The sequence below is a fragment of the Barbus barbus genome (assembly GCF_936440315.1).
Source record: "Barbus barbus genome assembly, chromosome: 18".
NCBI lineage: Eukaryota > Metazoa > Chordata > Actinopteri > Cypriniformes > Cyprinidae > Barbus > Barbus barbus.
In genome coordinates this window covers 13,237,131-13,260,180 of record NC_136746.1, presented here as the reverse complement: position 1 = coordinate 13,260,180, position 23,050 = coordinate 13,237,131, and the positions used below count along the sequence as shown (strand labels likewise).

Below are 23,050 nucleotides of genomic sequence, written 5' to 3'. Positions count from 1 at the left end.
ATAGACAATGTGATTTTTGATGAAAACATTCAGAGAATTGATGAATGCATTTCCGAAATTAAAATGAAAAAGTATGACAACCTGGTTTGTTATGAATGTGTATTACCTTGCCAAACTGTGGGAAAAGACTGAAGGACACAGGAATCATCAGGCCAAAAATAATGGCAGTGCTGATGTGCCGGACAGGAGCGATTATCATTGGGTTCCTTTGGACAAACTTTGCCCTGAAACATTGACAGCAGATTTCACATCTTCACACCATCAAAACTTTTAAGTAAAATGGAAATCAAATTGTTTTGACTTGAACCTTTTAAGGAGAGCCAGCAGTAAAGTGGGAACAGCTGCAGTGGTGCCAAAGAGAGCCGCTCTTGAGAGGGCCGTTTCCTTTATGGCCTGTGACCAACACAAAAAAATACATATTTAAACAGTTTAAAGATAAGCAGCTTTGGTGGCATAAGGTTTTATTGCATTCTCACCTTAGAACCAGCTGCCTTTGAGACTCCAACGGCATTTCCGTTAGAATCAAACACTCGTATTCCATTATCAGCCTCTTCACTTCTCACCACCATTACACTGAATGCACCTAGACAGGCTAGAAAACCACATGTTTGGTTCAAAATGGTTCAATGGTATTATAACCTTAGAGGGCTCTATAGACTGGAAGATGTATGAAATGGAGTACTCAGTATGAACAGACTCTACTGAAGGTGTATTGTGTGCATTTGTTTTCTGGTGTTCTTACCTGAGAGAGGAATAGGTAACAATGATCTAGAGAAGGTCTCAGCCACAGCACCGATGAGTCTAAAACGCTTGAGTATAATCTGAGGAAGAGCCTGAAAAAAAAGCATATTCAGGTCACACTTCACCCCAAAATATAAATAAAATATTTTAATTTGATTCATTGTATTTTCCCACCAAAACATTAATTAAAAATGTATTTTTTTTGCATTATGATAATGATAATTTGGAGAAAATGTGTGGCTAATTGTCAATTGTGTGTATTATCTTGCATTATTATTTTTAATACACAACTGAATCCCCAAAATATAAATAAAATATTTTAATTTGATTCATTGTATTTTCCCACCAAAACATTAATTAAAAATGTATTTTTTTTGCATTATGATAATGATAATTTGGAGAAAATGTGTGGCTAATTGTCAATTGTGTGTATTATCTTGCATTATTATTTTTAATACACAACTGAATGGTCCTAAATTAGGATTTCATTTCTTTAAGATTAACATAATCACTCGTTTCTTTCTTTTTATGTTGGAGGTGTAACATGACCTGGACATGAATTTTGAATCTTGACAGGTTTCATGAGATTCTCACACCTGCTGAACAGTATGCCAACAATACACCAAACATAAAATCATCAGATGAAAACGTTTTATTGACTGAGAAGCCAGTACTGAGACAAAAATCTCTCTTACCCCTGCAAATGTTGAGTAGGCAACAGTTCCAACAATAAGAATGGACTGCTTCATTGACGTTTTGTTATCCTAAGCAAAAAAAGTAGAATAACTAAGGTTAAAATAGTCTGCCAAGTTACACAAAGACGGTTATTTTTTATAATTTAAATTTAAAGAAAACTACTGTTTACCTTGGTCGCGGTTGCATTTCTGTTAGCATGGTTGAATCCTGCACAGTATGTCTGAAGCAAAAACTACAGCAAAAATTGTTAGTTGGCAAGAAAAGACATAAATGAAGACATAAATGTAGAATGTACTTACTTGCCAGAACAATGCAGGTTTAATGCCTTTGTGGGGTATTAAACTTGCAACAACCTGTAGAAATAAAAACAGATGGGATCTTTGATTTCAGATTATATATAGTCTTCCAAATGTACATTTTCAACTCTCAATGCGTTGCTTTACAACTTACCAAGGGAGCAGATATAGGTAGTAAGACTAAAAACAAAAAAGAAGCAGGTGTGTCATCAGACGGCCAAAATAACATTTTCAGTTCACATGAATGCAAATTGTTTCGCATAAATGGAGCAATACCTCAACTGCATAAATGACACAAACCGTCAAGTTTGTTACTGTACCTTGAGAACGAAACACTGTTGAGATTACACCTCCAGTATCAGGATGGACAGATGACTAAAAAAGTGTAACAATATTAATGACAAAAATGTGTGAAATATTAATGTTTAACTTAGTTTAACAAAATCAAACTGTGTCTATAATCCACATTTGGACAGCCAGTCACACTTGTAACCAACATGATGGGACAGACATGTCCACACTTTTACCTGCTATTACACATTGACTGAAGTAGAAATCATTACACATGTTCTAGATTTATTTAGATAATTACAATTATGCTTCATTTGTGAGACAATGCAGGCAATGCAAAGCACGAGATTGTACTAAAACACAGGAGGACAACTCTGAAAAACAGTGAACAAAAAAAATCCAAAATAATTTATTCTTTTAGTTCTGTAGCCTATTTTGTCCCATGTCTGAAGAATCAGTGATATCTATATATTGTTTATCATCACTTGAAAAATATAAATTCATAAAAACTTACAAGAGACAGTAACCAGGCATTAGCAACCTAGAGAGAGAAATAAAGAAACACGGTCAAGTTTAGTTAAAAGTAAAGTTAAATGAATAAATAATAATAAACATGTTAAGCAGCAGCTTACTTTTTCCTTTCTTTGTGTATGTCCCTCATTCTGAAGAAGTGTTCGGGCCTGCTCAATTTCAGCCTAAGGAAAAAATATAGACTTGTCAATTATTAATGTAAACGTTGTTATAAGCAAGAAACATATATCACAGCGTTCGTTTAATCCTGTATGGTGCACGTGATGCTGTTAATATAGGCTTTGCATCAGAAGGCTGTACTGGGGTGATTCATATTATCAGCAACTCACCTGTGATGACAACACAGAACTGGGGTCGAGGATTTTGAACCAGAGACGCAGTCTGCCCAGAAAAGACTGCAAAATTATGAATGCATTCATTTATTTGTTTGTTGCTGATATTTTCATTAAGACAAATTAATCAAAACGTGATTTTTACTGAGTACGCAACGACACACAAGTACCTGTCCATTGCTTTGCCAGTACTGCAAGTTGGGGTCCATTTTAGCTTTTCAAGGAAGGCTCTACAATCATTACCAAATGATTTTCTCTTGCTTACAAAAAAATGAACTTGTGTAGGTCACGCCGACGAGACATGCTCGAGCTCAGCTGCGACGCTTCCGCGTGTCACGTGCTCAGACGTTATCCAGTTACATTCTAGCATGATCAGGGTGAGCTTCAAGAGAGCTTTCTTCACTAACGCACAATTAAAGAAAACGCCCAAATGTACCTTTAAATCAATCCCTAGCGTAGTTTTCAACCTGTACAAATGAATGGTGCTGTATGTTGCATATTGTATTATGTATCAAAAAAACATAGAATTCGAGTAACAAACCAGGGCTATATTTTATATTTCTAAAATATAGCCCTGCTTTGTTAATCGAATATGAGTTCGGAGAATTAATAAATAATTATTTGCTTAGAATGTAGATAATTAACCTCATAAAGCCTACCGTATCAGATCTAATGCATGCATTTCTAAGGACTTTAAATGATCAACATGATCAATCTACATGCTTTCTGCCCTCTGATTGACAGTTAAAATGCCTTTTAGTGTAATTCTAAAAATGTCCACCTTCAGGTCCTTCGTTTCATCTTATGTTTTGGCCCATGCCATGAGAGCATGCCATATCAGCAGCTTCATATTTTTGCAGTAAATTAACGTGTTTTTTTCCTCCTCGAGGTGAGCTCCATATTCTCACTATTTCACATGAGCCACAAAACCCTGATGTATCAAATATGATTAAAAAAACAAACAAACTAAAATTACATGTAGGTGTGCGTGTGTGTGCGCGTGTGTGTGTGCGCGCTGCGCATCAATGCAAAATGAGTGCGCAGCTTTGACGCTCAAGGTATTTTTTTGTGCGCATTGCATCAAGATGGCAGCCACCATCGGGAGACTTCTCGGGACTTCTGTAAGTTTCATTTAGCAGTAGCGATAGTAGCACTTCTGCTGCGAACGATTATTACAAGGAATAAGTGTTGATTTGCATTTAGGTGCAAATGTGATTTAGTTTGATTCTGTTAGTCATCAGATACGTTTCACGGTGTTTAACCTTTAAACTGCTTATACAGGTGCTGGTCATAAAATTAGAATATCATGAAAAAGTTGATTTATTTCAGTAATACCATTCAAAAAGTGAAACTTGTATATTAGATTCATTCATTGCACACAGACTGATATATTTCAAATGTTTATTTCCTTTAATTTTGATGATTATAATTGACAACTAATGAAAGTCCCAAATTCAGTATCTCAGAAAATTAGAATATCAATTAAGACCATGGTTTTTAGAAATGTTGGCCAACTGAAAAGTATGAACATGAAAAGTATGAGCATGTACAGCACTCAATATTTAGTTGGGGCTCCTTTGGCCTGGATTACTGCAGCAATGCGGCGTGGCATGGAGTCGATCAGTCTGTGGCACTGCTCAGGTGTTATGAGAGCCCATGTTGCTCTGATAGTGGCCTTAAGCTCTTCTGTATTGTTGGGTCTGGCGTATTGCATCTTCCTCTTGACAATACCCCATAGGTTTTCTATGGGGTTAAGGTCAGGCGAGTTTGCTGGCCAATCAAGAACAGGGATACCATGGTCCTTAAACCAGGTACTGGTAGCTTTGGCAGTGTGTGCAGGTGCCAAGTCCTGTTGGAAAATGAAATCTGCATCTCCATAAAGTTGGTCAGCAGCAGGAAGCATGAAGTGCTCTAAAACTTCCTGGTAGACGGCTGCGTTGACCTTGGACCTCAGAAAACACAATGGACCAACACCAGCAGATGACATGGCACCCCAAACCATCAATGACTGTGGAAACTTTACACTGGACCTCAAGCAAAGTGGATTATGTGCCTCTCCTCTCTTCCTCCAGACTCTGGGACCTTGATTTCCAAAGGAAATGCAACATTTACTTTCATCAGAGAACATAAGTTTGGACCACTCAGCAGCAGTCCAGTCAAGACGCTTCTGACGCAGTCTCTTGTTCAAGAGTGGCTTGACACAAGGAATGCGACAGCTGAAACCCATGTCTTGCATACGTCTGTGCGTGGTGGTTCTTGAAGCACTGACTCCAGCTGCAGTCCACTCTTTGTGAATCTCCTCCACATTTTTGAATGTTTTTTTTTGTTTCACAATCATCTCCAGGGTGCGGCTATCCCTATTGTTTGTACACTTTTTTTCTACCACATCTTGTCCTTCCCTTCGCCCCTCTATTAATATGCTTGGACACAGAGCTCTGTGAACAGCCAGCCTCTTTAGCAATGACCTTTTGTGTCTTGCCCTCCTTGTGCAAGGTGTCAATGGTCGTCTTTTGGACAACTGTCAAGTCAGCAGTCTTCCCCATGATTGTGTAGCCTACAGAACTAGACTGAGAGACCATTTAAAGGCTTTTGCAGGTGTTTTGAGTTAATTAGCTGATTAGAGTGTGGCACCAGGGGTCTTCAATATTGAACACTTTCACAATATTCTAATTTTCTGAGATACTGAATTTGGGACTTTCATTAGTTGTCAGTTATAATCATCAAAATTAAAGGAAATAAACATTTGAAATATATCAGTCTGTGTGTAATGAATGAATCTAATATACAAGTTTCACTTTTTGAATGGTATTACTGAAATAAATCAACTTTTTCATGATATTCTAATTTTATGACCAGCACCTGTATAACGTCCACTGTCAAATAACTATCAGACTACAGTGCATAAACAATTGTTAAGCATAGCTATATTGCGCAAACCTTTTTTAATTATCAAATGATAATAAGTAAATGATTAACAGTTTGATGTATTTTAATGTAACATGAAAAGTATTCAGTTTTTGTTAGATAAATGTATATAAAACATTTGTGTATCGCTTTAAAAAGCACTAAAGTGTACAGCATTCTTCCATTGTGCCTCATTTTCAGTGAGCCTGTATAGTTTTACATATTTTACAATGTACACATGGTGCTGTCTGTTGAACAGTGATAACAAACCCTTTCATGCATGTCCCTCCTTTTCACAACAGGCAGGAAGAGCTGCAGTTAACGGACTGAAACTCTTGGCCCCTCACAATGCAGCATCAGTGATCAGGGCTCCAAAACCCCATGCTTGCATTGCTGCACAAAAAGTGTGCTTCTCAATCAGTAAGTCAGTAATTATATTTTTGCCTCTAATAAAATCTAATATCTTTACTAATCCATCTTGTGTTTGTAAATATTAGGTGCTGCTAGGTGGGCCCCAGCGGTCACTCAGCCAGCCCCTCACTTCAAAGGCACTGCTGTTTTCAATGGAGAGTTCAAAGAGATCAGCCTAGAAGATTTCAAGGGCAAATACCTGGTCCTTTTCTTTTACCCACTAGATTTGTAAGCATACATTTTTTTAATTTTCTTCCTAAGTTTGTACGTGCACAATTTAATATTTTTGTACTACTAAATCTACAGTTAATGCATATAATTTAGTTGTATTTTAAAGTGTTTAAGTAAAGTTCAATAGTATAGAACCCTAAGAAATAAAAAAAAAAATAACTTGGAAAATCTGAGACAAACTCTCATCTGAATTGTGGAAATACAGCACGCACTCATGCTTAAGATTGCCTTATTATAGCTATAACATTCAAAAGAACAGAACTTGTAATACATTTTTTAAAAATAATTTATTAAAATAAATATGTATGGATTCTATCTCCATTTTAATTATATTTATAAATGAATATTTAATTATTGTAAATGATTTACTGTTAAATTACTTATTTTTTTTAATGCTTCTTAATTTCTTCCTACTTGGCAGCACATTTGTTTGCCCCACAGAGATCATCGCTTTCAGTGACAAGGCCAATGAATTTCGAGATATAAACTGTGGTGTAATTGGTGTGTCTGTGGACTCTCACTTTACTCACCTGGCCTGGACCAACACACCGAGAAAGGTTTATACTTTACTTTGAAAAGGCCATCTACACATTGCAGCTAAACACAGTTAAAATGCACATTACAAATTAAACACATTACGTGTTAAACATTCAACACATTCTCAGTCCTCTAAATAGGATCAGGTTATTGGGAAACTAGCAACAGAAATGCCCAGTTCATAACAAATCTTAAGCTCACCGACTAAACTCTGGTTTATCTGTAGAGTGGAGGATTAGGGAAAATCCACATTCCCCTGTTGGCTGACCTCACAAAGCAAGTGTCCCGGGACTATGGGGTCCTGCTGGAGGGTCCTGGAATTGCTTTAAGGTAACATGAAGTTGCTGCATATTTACAGACAAGTTCCTATATGTTTTCATGCATTGTTAGACTGCATAATTAGATTTTCAGGAGGAATGTATGCGTCGCTAAATGATGTTTCACATTATAGGGGTCTTTTCATTATTGATCCAAATGGAGTGATCCGACACATGAGTGTAAATGACTTGCCGGTTGGACGATCTGTTGAGGAAACCCTCCGTCTGGTCAAGGCGTTCCAGTTTGTGGAGACCCACGGTGAAGTCTGTCCTGCCAGCTGGACCCCAAAGTCACCCACAGTGAGGATTTACGGTTTTTACTAGTAGTATAAACCTGTGCACACTTCATAACACTTTCCGTTTAATTGACTTCCATTTATAAGTATGTGAATGCGGGAAACCGGAAACATAAATGCAAACATTTTTCAAATCACGTTTTGCATTCTGACAGCAGCTTTAGCTTTCAGTTGTTGTGAATTGGTAGTATTTGGCCAGCAGTGAACTTAGTAAATCTGTCATGGCCATAGATGTAGAATGTAAGGATTTGTTGATGGTTTGTAATCGCCTTTTCTGTTTGTTTTAGATTAAGCCAACTCCAGATGGCTCAAAGGAATACTTTGAGAAGGTCAACTGAAAACTCAAAACTACTGGTACTGACAGATCACGCAGATCTTAGTGAAGCAAACCCATAATTCATTTTCAAAATAAAAAATTATTTACAGACTTCATGTATCAGTATGTTGGCAGTTATTAGAGGGCGGAATCTGTTTTGATTTATGTATTTATGCTGTCCTAATAAACCTGCACTGTCATGTATTTGCCGCTTTGCCATAGCAGATGCTTTCAAATCAAAGTGCTTCAGTCTTCCAACACAAGCAAAGAATGTGTGACATTTTGATTAAAGATTGTGGGGTCAAATCATTTGTAAGCACAGCAGCTTAAAAATGTGCCCTTTGTACTAAAGAGGTTGAAGTAAATTTTAGGGCCTCCCAGTAAGTTCTCTGCTGAAAGATACAATGGTGTAAAGACTGTCATCATATTACAAGTTATTTTGACAAACACACGTAATGTTAAAGACAGATGAAGCTGCCATCTCACCATTTGTTTATTCTACTGAAAAGTGCAATCAATTACATACTGATTTGTGTGTAATTCTTGTAGTTCCCATCAAGTACTCAGCTGTCCTTGGGCAGAAATTTTAATTGACAACTTTTCCTTCATATAAACCATGCCTACATAACCTCAAAAACAAAGTTTATTTTTTTATTTTTTTCTCCTTTTTACAGCAAGTTAATAGTGCGTTTAAAATGTCTCCTTAAACTTCACATGGAACATGACATGAAGAACCAGAAATAAAAAAATTTTAACGGGGAGGAATGAGGTTTAGAAAAAGGCTTTGCCACTTCTCAAACTTTTTTTTTTTAGTTACATACTGTATTTACACAATGGAACATAAGAAAAATAAGAACAGCTTGGTCTAAGTGTGTCTCCACTTAGTAACCATGAAAACATCTAGTAAAGTGTAAAATAACTTCACTTTGTACAGTAAGTATGTCTGCAGAGATTTAGCATGTGTGCCTAAATTGTGTGACATTCACAATTTTGGTTCAGATCATGGATACAAAAATAAGCACGAGAGAGACGGCTGTCCAAGACGATGAATAGCCTTTCAACTCTTTAAATAAACAAAAAATAAAATAAAAAGCTGATGACTAACTCCTCTATGAGCAGCACAAAGTCAATGAAGCACTTATTTTTGAGACCGTTCTACAAGATGCTAATGGACAAGGGTAGTGATGGGGGTCACCTAAAGTGTAATGATTCTTAAAAAAAAACCCAAATAGGATCTGATCATATGATTTGGTGAAAAAGTCATGCAAGATCTAACTGTGCCACCAAGCCCACCCCAACCTTTAAAAAAAACCCTCAAACTGACTGTCAAAAAAAAGAAAGAAAAGACACCCTTTAATAAATCTGTACAACTAAAATACATTTGTGATCTACATCTAAAGTTTCCTTATTAAGGTTATATACATGGCCACCCCGCTCCATATATTATCTTTACGAGCAGACTTCATTCAAACCCAAACAACAACATAAGACTGAACTGGAAAAAGAAATATCACATCACATCACACAACCCATTAAAAACAATCTGCCACCAAACCATAATTTCAGATCATCAGTCTCACTAGAATCTTCTGCGGATAGCGAACTCTATGAGCCAAGCTCTATTCTGCTCTGGTCTGTGGATCTGAGCTACAGGATAACAGATGCCCTCAAAAGGTAGAGCTAAAACCTGGCTGTTTCACATCATATTGTTTTTTTTCAATTTATTTATGAATGAAAAAAAAAAAAATGTATTTTGGAATTTCAAACCACATTATGCTTTTGGTGTCATTCATAAGCATGTAAAACAATACTACAACAATGGCATTGTACGACTCTGTAATACAAAACAGACAAGCAAGAGGATGGACGTAAACCCCACTCTCTAATATTCTCATATAATAGAACAAAGGCTCTCCATACACTTTGGCCTCTTCACTGAAGAGAGCTAGACTATTCCATCAATAAAGATCTGTTCAATGGTTTTTAGGTGGGATAGAGTTATAAGAAATAGGAGCAACGCTGTGGTGTACTTTCTTTCCCCTTTTATCTGCCTTTACTGCCTGCATTTCCTCCGGAGGGAAAAACAAAAAGCAGATAAAACAAAAAAATAAAAAAAAATAATAGAAAGTCCTGTTTATTTCACCTCTCATTTTACCCTTGTGTACGCTTCATGCCGCAACTTTTAATTCATTGAGAATGGAAAACTAGATTTTGTACAAGATACCACAATCTCTTCTTGCAAAATAAATGGAGACTTTGTGCCCGCTTCGATCGGGAGGAAGTGTCGGCTGATCCGCAGCGTCGCTGCAGAGTTTCTAGTCGATTTTCACATTTGTGTAGATCTTCCTCACAAAGGCACTTGTTCCCATGTAACCCACGGCTCCTAAAAACAGAGAGATAAAGAGAAAACGAGTCAAAATGTGTCAATCCCTTTCCTAGATAGCAACATTTATTACTTAAGAGGAGAATCACAGTACTAGAGAAGTGATTTTGTTTTCTTGTACTCACCACACATGATTCCCAGAGCAGTACTGAACACAGCCATGTAGCCAAAATAGAATGATGTCTGAAATAAGCCATACATCCTGGGGGAAAAAAAATGAGTAGAGGCTAAATATTGGTATCAGATGCCACATCTACACATTGACAAATAATAAATCAGTTAAATGAAAATGATAAACAAGTTCTACTTTTCTATGTACTTTTACAATATATTTGCATTTCACACAAGTAACTAGAAATGCGTAAAAAGTGATTAATTTGAAGTATGCTCCTCACACACAGACTTAAAATGCAGTTTCTACTATTTATATGGTATATATGCTTTATAGAGCTTTTCACTTAAGAAAAAACATGTTATAGAAAATCGCAGCTTAGAAATTCTGCAAAATATCTTTGTTATGGTCCATAATCATACATTTTGAGTGACTGAGGGTGAGTAAATCAGTCATTTAAATTTAAAGCATTTATATAATGCCATTTGAGCAAAAGGAACTAAAACTCACTTTGTTTTGAAGAAATAGTAGTAGAAGGAATACATGTAAACGTAAACTGCTGTTGACGCTGCAGAGAGAAAGCTTGTCCACTGCCTGAAAAACAACAACAATAAAAAGTTCAAAATTACATTAATCTTAAAACAATTACTGTCATTCAGTCTCATGATGTCATCTGGTTATGCTACATTTACCACTCTACAAGACATTTAAACGCCTCTGTGGTCTGATCCCAAGGGAGGATGGATGTGGAAACAAATTACACCGCATGAGCAAAACAGCATTGTAAATACAATATGGCAAGTAAATGCTTACCATCTGTAGTCTTCTGCGTTGAGAAGGAAGTAGGTACAGACGATGGTAACACAAACTGTAACAATGCACAGGATCACCAGCACCAGCATCATAAATCCATACACATAGTAAATCTTGTAGGCCCAGAAAGATGTGAAGATGAAGTACCTGAAGGAAGATGAGGCATTTTTTTTCTTATAGATATTCATAGTAATTATGGGTATAAATATAGATCCAGAACCAATTTACAGACTTACATCTCAATGAATATTGACCCGAATGGAAGGATGCCACCAAGACACACAATAATTGCCGGCTCCATAAACCTGCCAAACAGAGAAACATTTAATAACAATGATCTAATGTCTATTGATAATTACATTTTACACAGAAAACATTTACAATATTTACATTCAAATTACTTAAGATTATATTTACATGCGTAGTCACAGAAAACAAAAATGAAATGACACAATGATGAATATGCCATGATATCAAGAAAACTGAGCATGTTTGAGACAGTTTGTGATGTGTGAATCATGGATGAGGTTACCATTTCTTCTCAGGGATGGGTCTGGGTACAGCATTGACCCTACAAGGAAAGTTGGGCTGGCCGGAGAGGTTCCTGCCCAGAATTGTCCCCACCAGGTTCAGAGGTAGAATTACAAAGAAACAGATGCAGCACACTGCAACCTGATCAAATAAATTAGAAACATGATATTTTAACAGATGTAACAAGTACTTTACCAAGCAATTACTGCTTTTGTGTGTAATATCAAGGGGATTAGAAACTGAGATTGACTTGTACATAAATGTAGGCATGTAGGACTATACAAGGCAGATGAGTAACTCACCATGGTGCCGAATGGGATGGCTCTGGAGGCATGGTAGTAGATAGCGATGAAGTTGATGAAGAATGCTGTGCCACACACCATAGCAGGAATCAGAAAAGCGCCTATGAACATCTGCTTTATCCATCTCCTCCCTGTACAAATTATGTAAAATACAGGTCCTTCTCAAAAAATTTGCATATTGTGATAAAGTTTATTATTTTCTGTAATGTACTGATAAACATTAGACTTTCATATATTTTAGATTCATTACAACACAACTGAAGTAGTTCAAGCCTTTTATTGTTTTAATATTGATGATTTTGGCATACAGCTCATGAAAACCCAAAATTCCTATCTCAAAATATTAGCATATTTCATCCGACCAATAAAAGAATGGCCATTATGTTCATTTATGCACTCAATACTTGGTCGGGAATCCTTTTGCAGAAATGACTGCTTCAATGCGGCGTGGCATGGAGGCAATCAGCCTGTGGTACTGCTGAGGTGTTATGGAGGCCCAGGATGCTTCGATAGCGGCCTTAAGCTCATCCAGAGTGTTGGGTCTTGCGTCTCTCAACTTTCTCTTCACAATATCCCACAGATTCTCTATGGGGTTCAGGTCAGGAGAGTTGGCAGGCCAGTTGAGCACAGTAATACCATGGTCAGTAAACCATTTACCAGTGGTTTTGGCACTGTGAGCAGGTGCCAGGTCGTGCTGAAAAATTAAATCTTCATCTCCATAAAGCTTTTCAGCAGATGGAAGCATGAAGTGCTCCAAAATCTCCTGATAGCTAGCTGCATTGACCCTGCCCTTGATAAAACACAGTGGACCAACACCAGCATCACTGACTGTGGGTACTTGACTCTGGACTTCAGGCATTTTGGCATTTCCCTCTCCCCAGTCTTCCTCCAGACTCTGGCACCTTGATTTCCGAATGACATGCAAAATTTGCTTTCATCCGAAAAAAGTACTTTGGACCACTGAGCAACAGTCCAGTGCTGCTTCTCTGTAGCCCAGGTCAGGCGCTTCTGCCGCTGTTTCTGGTTCAAAAGTGGCTTGACCTGGGGAATGCGGCACCTGTAGCCCATTTCCTGCACACGGTGGCTCTGGATGTTTCTACTCCAGACTCAGTCCACTGCTTCCGCAGGTCCCCCAAGGTCTAGAATCGGTCCTTCTCCACAATCTTCCTCAGGGTCCGGTCACCTCTTCTCGTTGTGCTGCGTTTTCTGCCACACTTTTTCCTTCCCACAGACTTCCCACTGAGGTGCCTTGATACAGCACTCTGGGAACAGCCTATTCGTTCAGAAATTTCTTTCTGTGTCTTACCCTCTTGCTTGAGGGTGTCAATGATGGCCTTCTGGACAGCAGTCAGGTCGGCAGTCTTACCCATGATTGCGGTTTTGAGTAATGAACCAGGCTGGGAGTTTTTAAAAGCCTCAGGAATCTTTTGCAGGTGTTTAGAGTTAATTAGTTGATTCAGATGATTAGGTTAATAGCTTGTTTAGAGAACCTTTTCATGATATGCTAATTTTTTGAGATAGGAATTTTGGGTTTTCATGAGCTGTATGCCAAAATCATCAATATTAAAACAATAAAAGGCTTGAACTACTTCAGTTGTGTTGTAATGAATCTAAAATATATGAAAGTCTAATGTTTATCAGTACATTACAGAAAATAATGAACTTTATCACAATATGCTAATTTTTTGAGAAGGACCTGTAGTTGAAAGAAACAAAAAAGGATATACACAATTCCACCTCGTGCAATTCCTAAGAAACCTTCGATAGGCTATATCAGGGGTTCTCAAAGTCTACATTCAAAGGTCCAAATCTGAATTTTCATCAGTGTCAAAGGTCCGGAACAATTGGTTATTACAAAACGTGTTTTTAATAAACATACATAACACATAACAAATAAACACTCATTTAAAAAAAAAAAAAAAAAAGGTTCCCTTTGCATTCAAAATACTTTAATAACAAGTGCAAAAGTGGCAAAACAATTAATTTAAGTGTCAGCAGTAGAAGTCGACCTATAATGTTTTTTCTCTGGCCAATATTTAGAAATCAGGGCAGCCTATGGCCAATATATGATGCTGATTTTTTGGGCCGATTTTCTCTTTTTTTCCCTTTATATCAAAAGAGAGTTTGCGTAAATGGTTATTGCAGGGCACAAGATAGTAATAGTAGTAGCCTAATTCATAGTAATAATACATGGCTCAAAACTTAAGCACCTTCTCAAAACAGTTCTGAAGCATGCTTTTTTGTTTATGTTTGCTGACAGACACCAGTGTTTCCCGCAGACTAGCAAATGCAAGTTGATTCTCTGCCAGCAGGAGGCGCTGTTGGAGCGTGATATATAGCTGTTTCCCCGGTAACGACTGTAATCAAATAAGCGCTACTTTATCAGCCATTACAGGAAAGACCAAATGAAAATTGACATCAAAGCTTTTCTGAAGAAAACGGACGGTTCTTTTAAAAGATACATTCATATAAAAACACCCGCGCAGCATTTTATTTTTGAAACGCGCAGTGCTCAGTTTATTAAACGAAGTATAAGCCTTTTGTAAAATCTATTAATTCTATAAATCTATAAATATAATTAGTGTTCTTGAAATATGAAATAGAAGCGGGTCTGGATTGAATTCCCTGAGTCCGGACTTTGAGAAGCACTGGGCTATATTAAAGGCCCTGGCAAAATCGAAGAATCAACTAACGTGAGACGTCAATTCATTTTTTAGGATTTATTAGGATTTCATAACTTTTTTTTATTTAGATAAGACAGTAGGTCGACAGGAAGCGAAGTGCTTAAGAGAGAAGCAGATGTGGGAAAGGACGCAAACTTGGGATGGCCGAAGTGCAACAGCGCTACATATCATTGTGCTGCCCACAAGGCCATCGGTGCTGACTGAGATGTTATTTCTTAAAAAAATTAATAATTCAAAAAGACCAAAATGAAATTCGTTTCAGAAGTTTGAAACAGCTTGCCAAAGCGAACTTTATGGAAAAGTTTGCTAATACTGGCAAATACCATCAATGGTCCGTGATGATGACCTAACAGGTGTGGCTCTGGGGCTCCGCTTTCCTTGACATGGAAATCTTCTCTGGTTTATTTGTTCAGGTCAGTCAGTCAAGGTTAGAGGCAAGTAAAAATGCATGAACACACTGGAGAGCCACATTATAGTAGAAATTGAAGTAGTTCAATTCTAACTGAAAGACACACACCACTTCTCATGCTATAAATCAATCAATTGTATAAAGTGCTGTATAAATAAACGTGACGTGACTTGAGTGTCGAATTGCAGAGCTGAGTAAATATATCTATGATGGCTATGATCAGATTCTTTCTGCCGTTTTCTCAATCCTGTCATTTTTGTTGAGTGTTTATTTTGTTATTGAGAGGAAAGTGAGCAGCACATACTTTTTATATTCATATAGATGCCGCTTCCAGCAATGTGGTTGCCATCAGTATACTGTGGCTAAGTTATTTTAAACTTTTTAACTGAGAATGAAAAAGAACTTTGCTGTGAGTATACCTGGGTCTAAAATGCTTACATTTATGTATAGTTAACATTGTTAAAATTATATTTGGAGATTCTCTTATTACAACTGTTACATATTTGATTGCATACCTCCTTGTTTTGCATATAGACTTCCACCAAAGTAGCCGTTGACTGGAGACGTTGCAGCATAAACAAATATGGCTGTACTCAGCATGGATCCTCTCCTACACAGGCAAGCATAAAATTCCTTTAATAAGCACTTAGGGAAATGTGTTCACTAGATGTTATCTAGAACTTTAAATGACCTGTTAAACGTCCAAATGTGTATTGTGATTAGACATAGTCATTTTTGTTACACCTCTGTACAAGATAATTAAACAATACATAGGTATAGACAATAAGTTTATGATTTCCCTGTAAATCATAGGTGAAACTCACTCTGTATACAAGTCCTCAATCATGGCCAAAATGATGACGATGAGGGAAACAGAGAAGATCTGACAGCCAGAGCCAACGAGGGAGGAGAAGATCAGCGGATGGCTGGATGGCCTGAACACATCACCATGAACCTGCTTCCATCCGTATTCATCACCAAGATCACGATCCTGATATCGAGATGAAGAAAAACAATGTAGGTTGAATTTAAAAAATGTAAAAGAGCAAGATGACATCCCTTGAGAGAAATGTAGCATTAAATTATGGCGCTGTTATCAGAGCTAAAACACATCAGTCATTGTAAGGTTGTGAATAAACTAATTCATCACAGACATGCATAAATTAAAAAGCGATGGGGTTTGTAAGGCTCATTTAATAAAGCATTTCAAAAGTGATCACCATGTCATCCATTTCCTCTTCTTTGCTGTATCTGGCATAGTCTTTCCTTAATGTCCTCATCAGGATCATTGAAACAAGACCAACCAGGAAAATCACCATCATGAAAGAGTTAAATATTGAGAACCAGTGAATCTGTCAGGTGCAAAACCACACCCACACACACACACACACACACACACACACAACATTAAATATATTAAATATAACATTCAGCACATTTTATATCCATTGGGAAAATGTTATCAAACAATATGTGGAACTTACTCTGTGTTGAAAGAAAGATGGATCAAGGTACTTGTCAAACCTATCCTCAAATTTCACATCAGATTTCTTCCACTTCACCTGTGAGGATCATCAAAACATTATAATATTATACATATGAGAGATATCTAAGCAAACACAGACTTCTTTCACACAATAAGCATTACATTAGTTATACATTTTTATGGGCAAAACAGCTATGTTAAAAGTATAGGGAACAAAAAAAAAGTAGTAAAAAAAAAACTAGTATTAGCAGATTTCTGAGGCTCAGGAAAGGTTTACTCACCGAGTATGACATGGGAATTCTTGTGTTTGGCACAAGCTTGACCTTCCCCTCGCTGGTCAGGTTAACATCCACAATTCTATTCCCATTTTGTCCAATCTCCAGCTTTTTATAAGTCCAGAGATAATAGTCCTCACCATTCTCGTCAGCTTCACCAACAATTCCTTAAGTAATCCCACAAAACAATTTTCAATAATGTCAATAGTATATTATTATTAGTTTAAGTAAACAGTAAGTTAAATCCTAATAAAATGAAATTAAAACTGACATTGTTTACTCAATATATTTCTCTGCTGTTATTAGGAATGATTCAGTGGCATATGTTATTCTTTCTTCAAAATTAATAACATTTTCCGTCTCTGAAAAGACTGGAATAACCACTAACATTTTTCAATCCAGTCAAACCCTAAGAGATAAGTCTGCTGTATATTATTTCCTCTAGAATATTGTGTTTCGTCTGAAAAGCATCACATAACAGACACTTTCACATGCCATTTCACATTGTCGTTTCAAATAAAGAACTGATAGGGACATCTTCAAGCTTCTGAGGCGAACTTACTATTATGCATTTCAGTTTATATGCAATATTTTATTTCTATATTTATATCTGCTTCAAAAATCATCGAAGAAAAAAAAAACAGTCAAAGAAATCTCAAAAACATATAGCTAACTCACATAGCAGTTAAAGTTCAATTTAATTTCTTCCCATAATCAAATTTTGAGCAACTATTAGAACACTTAATAATCCTACTGCTCTTTCATTACAATGATCACACCAAGAAAGTTACATTTCATTAGTACTGTTGAGTAGTAACGGTTTATTAAAATGTCCCCTGGAAGGAAAACAGGATGTTTAAAATACTTCAATAAACTGAATTCCCTTTCAGGCTCTGAAAGGTCTGCTTTTCTGAGCATTAGGTAACCGTTTAGTAACATTCCCTGAGATACAAGATCATTTGCATAGACTGAGAAAATGGTCAGTGGATGAGAAGCTTCCAGAAAAAATATAAAGCAATTTTGTCGGCTCTTAATGGATCTCAAAGAGCTTTCTAAAGCATTTCTGTTCCAGTGTCCCCACAATGATGACTGCTAGGAAGTTTCTTTCACCTTGTGACCAAAGGCTCAAGAGACAAAAGCATCCAATGACAATAGAGTGGCAAAGATGACTAAATGGAGACTCTCACCCTAAGAATTGGAATCCATTGCATCTCGTTGAGTGCAAGGTTGGAGCAGTGCAAGCTGGGATGCAGTGCGGACACTAATAAAATTACTGTGCACCAAATGCTGGATTTTTTCTACGTTTTCACTCAACCTGATGCTCATCATAGAATACAACTTCCAGCATTTTGATGACCTTCTCACCAGCCTCAAATGTTGCATAATGGACAAATCAATACTCCTTAGATGCATTCTCAAAAACCACGGACAGAACGTCCCAGGAGACACTTAATACTGGCCCAGATACATACAGATTTACAGATATTGCCAATTTCTCTTCTCTGTGAAGACGAATCCCAAGAACACCTCAAATATTAGTGTCTATTGCATTCTCATCATTGATAAGGTGTACAAGGTTAACCGTACCTCGGAGAGCAGTTGGTAACTTTGCCGCTACACATCCACACAGAAATGATGGGCCCAAACACAAAGAATGTCATACGCACCACGGTTTCAATCACATTTTGATGAAAGTCACTCATGAACCAAAACCCCCATCTAATCTTTTTGATGACTAAAATGATAATCATAAAACTGTTCATCATTTTTGTTGTTTGTACTAACAGATTTGTCTCAAATATATATTTTTTACCCTTCACAACTGCCGTCTCACTTACAAACTTTCTCAGCTCAACAGTTTTTATTTACATTTTTTCTGTAATTGAAATTAAACTGAAATAAATTAAAATATAAAATTAACAAATGCAAAATTAACCTAAAAACAAACAAAAAATTTAAATTTTGCCTTGGCAAATAACTGAAATAAGTTGAAATACAAAAAAGCTATACAGAAACATAAAAAACTAAAACTAATAAAAATGACAAAAGCACAAAACTACTCAAACTAAAATGTATTTAGGAGCTGGCACAGTCTTCACTGCTCGCAAAGTAGCTTTCAGTCGGTCAGCATGGCATATTTGTGTGACCAACCCGAACATGAGTGAAATTTGCATAAGAAACCTTTTCGCCCTCAAGCGAAACTCCTGAACTTGTGGATTCTTATTAAAATGACTAATGATTAATTTGTCGAGCAACGGTTAATGTGACTGCACTTTTACACAATAACACCACATACAAAACAGAGAAAATCTGTAAATAAACCAGTGCCAGGGTTTTGTACACTTAGAAAAGAACAGATTTGCCACCTTGGCATCCTGGTTACTCACCCCAGATGGGAAGGTCATCTATGTACATTTGGTACCAGTAGTGGTTCTTGATGGCATAGACAAACGCATCTCTTTTAGGTTTGTCAAGTTCAATGTCACAATATGTTGTCTGCATCACCTCCCCTGTAAAAGACAAATCCACATTGCATTCTTACAATCACCAAAAGAGCAATAATACTTACTAACCAACAAAAACGTGAATTAACAACTAATTTAATTTACATAGTATGACAGTCTAATACTCATGCCTTTGATAAGCTTCATTTGAATAGGTTAACACACTAGTCATATTAACGTATGACCATACCTTTGAACTTGATGTCCAGACCGCTGAACTCCAATTCAACCCCCTGCAGCGCCTCTCCTAACGTCTCATGATAGTGACTAATAGTTTTCTTGATGCCCACGCAGAACGGTAGGGAGAAGTACTTATAGGTCTCCTGTCGGTTGTGATAAGGGCCCACTGTATTCATCCATAGAACCACCTCCTCTTTATCTGTGTACTGCAAAAGAAAGAGAGCAGTATCAGCTACCTGTTTCAAATATCAGCATCTGCTTCTTTGTGATGTTAATTCAACACCAGGATGTCAACATTTGAAATACAAAGTTTTAAAATAAACAGAAACTAGCCTGCATTTTGTTCTTAAGCAATTCTTCAAATAGTAGCAAACTAACATAATAATTCCTGAATCCGCACACACACACACACATACACACAGAGTATGCTGTCCAGGGCTCAAGCACACCCATAAAAATGAAATCATTGATTCAATTTGAAGTCAGCTGGCAGAAAAGAGATTTTAAAATTGAGATTTTGATGCTGCCAATCCCTCAAGCAAAAGCAAAATAAAATAAAATAAAATCAAGAGACCATTCTAGAAGGAAAAACTGCTTCAAAAAAAGAATACTGGCTCACTTGTTCAACATTACACTTCACCTAAGAATTAGATCAAATTGATGCATCCTCCAAGTGGACAGGCAAGCTAATTTTATACAATGATGTTGATAAAGATAAAGAGTTATAGATAATTGATTGTACTGCAATTCCTGCAATACGCATACCAGATATTTCCATGGGAGAAAACTCCATAATTAATATCAAACTTTCAAATACAAAAGATTTTCCAGTAATTTGTACAGAATATACTGCACACAATTTTGTCTAATGACCAATATGATGTCTGCATCAACAGCATAAAAAAAGCGTGCCTAAAATATTGAACCAACTTGTGAAGTTATCATTACTGACAAGGGAAGATGTTTAGACTGCTCACTGCTCAACATATTCAAAATCTGCTGCCAAACCAGTTTTTAGAATTTACAGACTGAAGTACACAGAACCTATGACAGAGACGTTTGGAAGCAACGCTTGACACATTTTAGTGGTTATTGGTATCCTACTGTATGTTCAACAAGGTTTCTTATTCATGATGAAAGAGCCTTTCCTTGGGCAAATAAGACATTAGACATAACCGGTCCCCCACTAGACATTAATTGCAAATGATCCAGGGATGTAGACAATCTTGATGCAAAATAAATAGTCTCTTGATTTTTGGGGGTGAACTATTCTTTAATTCTTTGAATTACAAGTCTAAAGAATCCCAGCAAAGATAGGGTGTAAACCTGAAAATCAGGTTATGTTACACAATCCTATCCAAATCTAAAGGGCTATACAGCAGCACTCGCAACACTGGATGTACTGGTCTAAATAAAATGAACATTAGAATAAGAGGAAGAGAAGACAACTGCATGTTTGTATCCATGAAACCTTAAACACAGTCCCCTACGCTCAGAGGTATTCTCACTGGCATCAGTTTGAACAAAAAGGAGCCCATTAAGTATCAGAAATCCCCAGATTTCTTGAGACAGCATATGACGACTTTTTATGTACTATAATTCATCATCACAGATTATGTGTGGTTCTGAATACTTCCAGTAATAATATGAAAGCTGTAAAAGGGGCTGCAATAAAATGGAAGATTCAATCTTAGTAAATACCCATTATCAACTTGTCTGATCGTGCGTCATAACACAGTTGTTCAAATTCTATTCAATAGTGAGAATATACCTGCAAACATCCGAAATGCTGATTAAGTAAGAAACTTCAGGACAGGAGAATGACATTCAAATTCACCCGCAAAATGCTGTCTAAGTAGGTCCTGACACTAATTATATTACATTAGGGCACTTAAAGTCACAATGCAACGGAAGTATAAACAGATATTTTCTGTACTGTATTACATCTGAGTGTAACAGATTATCGAAAAGAAACTGGGGGCAGGTTATCGAAAAGTGTAGAGCGGGGTGTCTTGGTTCTCTGTATCCAATGTTGATTGTATTTTGAGATGTGCACGTTAAACTCAAATGGAGATAGATTAATGTGAGCTCCAGTTATGACATTTTGATTAAAAAATTATAAGGTCAGAAATTTAAAAAAAAAAGAAAAGAAAAAGATGCTCAGATGAATTGTTCACAATAATATCTAGCCTATGATATAAGATCTAATTATGCATTTAGATTCATTTGAATGTTGAATTCATGCCGACTTTAAAGTTGTCTCAAATCCAAAGCAAACATTGTTATCATCAGGGCTATAAGACTGCACACTGCATTTATATATTTTTACTTTTTAACAGTGTAAAAAAGCTACAAAAAAACTTGTTAATTGCTCATGTAACTGTACTCTGAGTTTTATTTTTATGTTTTATGATATTGTTATACCCAGGGCTCTGTCTTTGTGTCTTTATTGATCACAGAAATTATGCGGCCTTCAATTGAACCACTGTACAGCAAGAAACTAATTTTATTAGCTTAGACAGGTTGGTATATTGAGACATTATGATTAAATACCATAGACCTAGGAACTGTAAAATGTACATTCACCGAAATGTCATCGAGATAAAACTGTCATCCCGTCACACTATATTTCTAAGGCAACATTCTAGCGGCTTTTTACTATAAATGTAGCCATCATTTACAGTGTGTCAGTCATAAAAAAGCCTGGATGAACCGGATGTGTGTCCAGACGGACATATTTTAGCTAACGACGATTCAGAGTAACGTTAACCTCACACATAAACAAAAGAAACACACAGTACACGAAACACATTGAGAGGTTATGCCTGAAATACCATACTTATCATACATCATAAGAGGAGACGAAACCGATGATTGCGAGCACTGCCCTGCTATTTGCACAACATAATGTAACGGGATAGCTGATGCTAAGCTAGCCACGTAGCTTCTGATGTGCTTAGCATTTCTAACACAGACACGGGCCAATTAATCAGTCACCGAGTCCACTGTTTTGGATTTACTTCTGCCCTTTGCTGTTAAACATTTTGTCAGAGCAACCAGCCTAATATCTAACGTCTCTCAAGACTGTACACACTGAGCACAGAGGGCTTCTCGGCCCGCAGTTGATCTTACCTTGTGGTCGTGTTCATCTGCTCGAACTGGCAGCAATGAACTAAAAACATTCGCCAGGACAACCACTTCAATTGTCCACCTGCAGAGCCCCATGATTTTCTAGGGAAAATTCTGCGACTGATTAGAGCTGGTATCTTTTTTGGGGGCTATCCCACCTTCCTTCTTCCTGGTTCTATGACAGTGGTTGTCTTAAAATGCACACATACGAGTTTGCGTAAAACTGTTCAGCGAGAGATCCGCGCGTGTTCCGCTGATTGGTGGGAAAAGGTCACGTGTGTACAGTGGACCAATCGTTGGAGAGAGCGATGAGTAAACGTTGAGGAAGGAAGCCCTCCGCTTT

The 23,050-nt window shown here is 36.9% G+C and overlaps 3 protein-coding genes across 5 annotated transcripts in view; 1 reads left to right on the top strand and 2 right to left on the bottom strand.

The window, feature by feature from the left end:
* Positions 1–3,898, bottom strand: part of sfxn4 (sideroflexin 4) — a 4,354-nt gene extending 456 nt beyond the window's left edge. Inside the window, exons 1-13 of one of the 3 annotated variants that reach the window (XM_079440048.1) lie at positions 3,058–3,898; positions 2,885–2,950; positions 2,657–2,719; positions 2,539–2,565; positions 2,054–2,108; positions 1,888–1,913; positions 1,737–1,790; positions 1,607–1,669; positions 1,437–1,505; positions 743–833; positions 477–592; positions 308–393; positions 107–224 (exon numbers count right to left, since the gene is read on the bottom strand). In XM_079440048.1, the coding sequence (XP_079296174.1) occupies positions 107–224; positions 308–393; positions 477–592; positions 743–833; positions 1,437–1,505; positions 1,607–1,669; positions 1,737–1,790; positions 1,888–1,913; positions 2,054–2,108; positions 2,539–2,565; positions 2,657–2,719; positions 2,885–2,950; positions 3,058–3,096 (873 nt within the window). In that variant the 5' untranslated portion in view covers positions 3,097–3,898. The remainder of the gene's footprint in view (positions 1–106; positions 225–307; positions 394–476; positions 593–742; positions 834–1,436; positions 1,506–1,606; positions 1,670–1,736; positions 1,791–1,887; positions 1,914–2,053; positions 2,109–2,538; positions 2,566–2,656; positions 2,720–2,884; positions 2,951–3,057) is intronic. The other 2 variants (XM_079440049.1, XM_079440050.1) reach the window with 2 other exon arrangements.
* On the top strand, positions 3,147–8,674 carry LOC306884306 (thioredoxin-dependent peroxide reductase, mitochondrial-like). The gene is made up of 7 exons (XM_079440051.1): positions 3,147–4,008; positions 6,094–6,211; positions 6,289–6,430; positions 6,855–6,990; positions 7,197–7,300; positions 7,422–7,587; positions 7,871–8,674. Exons 1-7 carry the CDS (start codon positions 3,913–3,915, stop codon positions 7,919–7,921), a joined length of 813 nt encoding a protein of 270 aa, XP_079296177.1. The 5' UTR covers positions 3,147–3,912; the 3' UTR covers positions 7,922–8,674.
* On the bottom strand, positions 8,360–23,050 carry LOC306884303 (transmembrane 9 superfamily member 3). Its single transcript, XM_079440046.1, has 15 exons — positions 22,711–23,050; positions 19,589–19,784; positions 19,282–19,404; positions 16,901–17,061; positions 16,618–16,695; positions 16,354–16,485; positions 15,958–16,124; positions 15,649–15,743; positions 12,041–12,171; positions 11,740–11,879; positions 11,444–11,512; positions 11,208–11,354; positions 10,905–10,988; positions 10,408–10,484; positions 8,360–10,282 (listed from the first exon to the last, which is right to left on the bottom strand). The coding sequence occupies exons 1-15, from the start codon at positions 22,801–22,803 to the stop codon at positions 10,215–10,217; spliced, it is 1,761 nt and encodes a 586-aa protein (XP_079296172.1). The 5' UTR covers positions 22,804–23,050; the 3' UTR covers positions 8,360–10,214.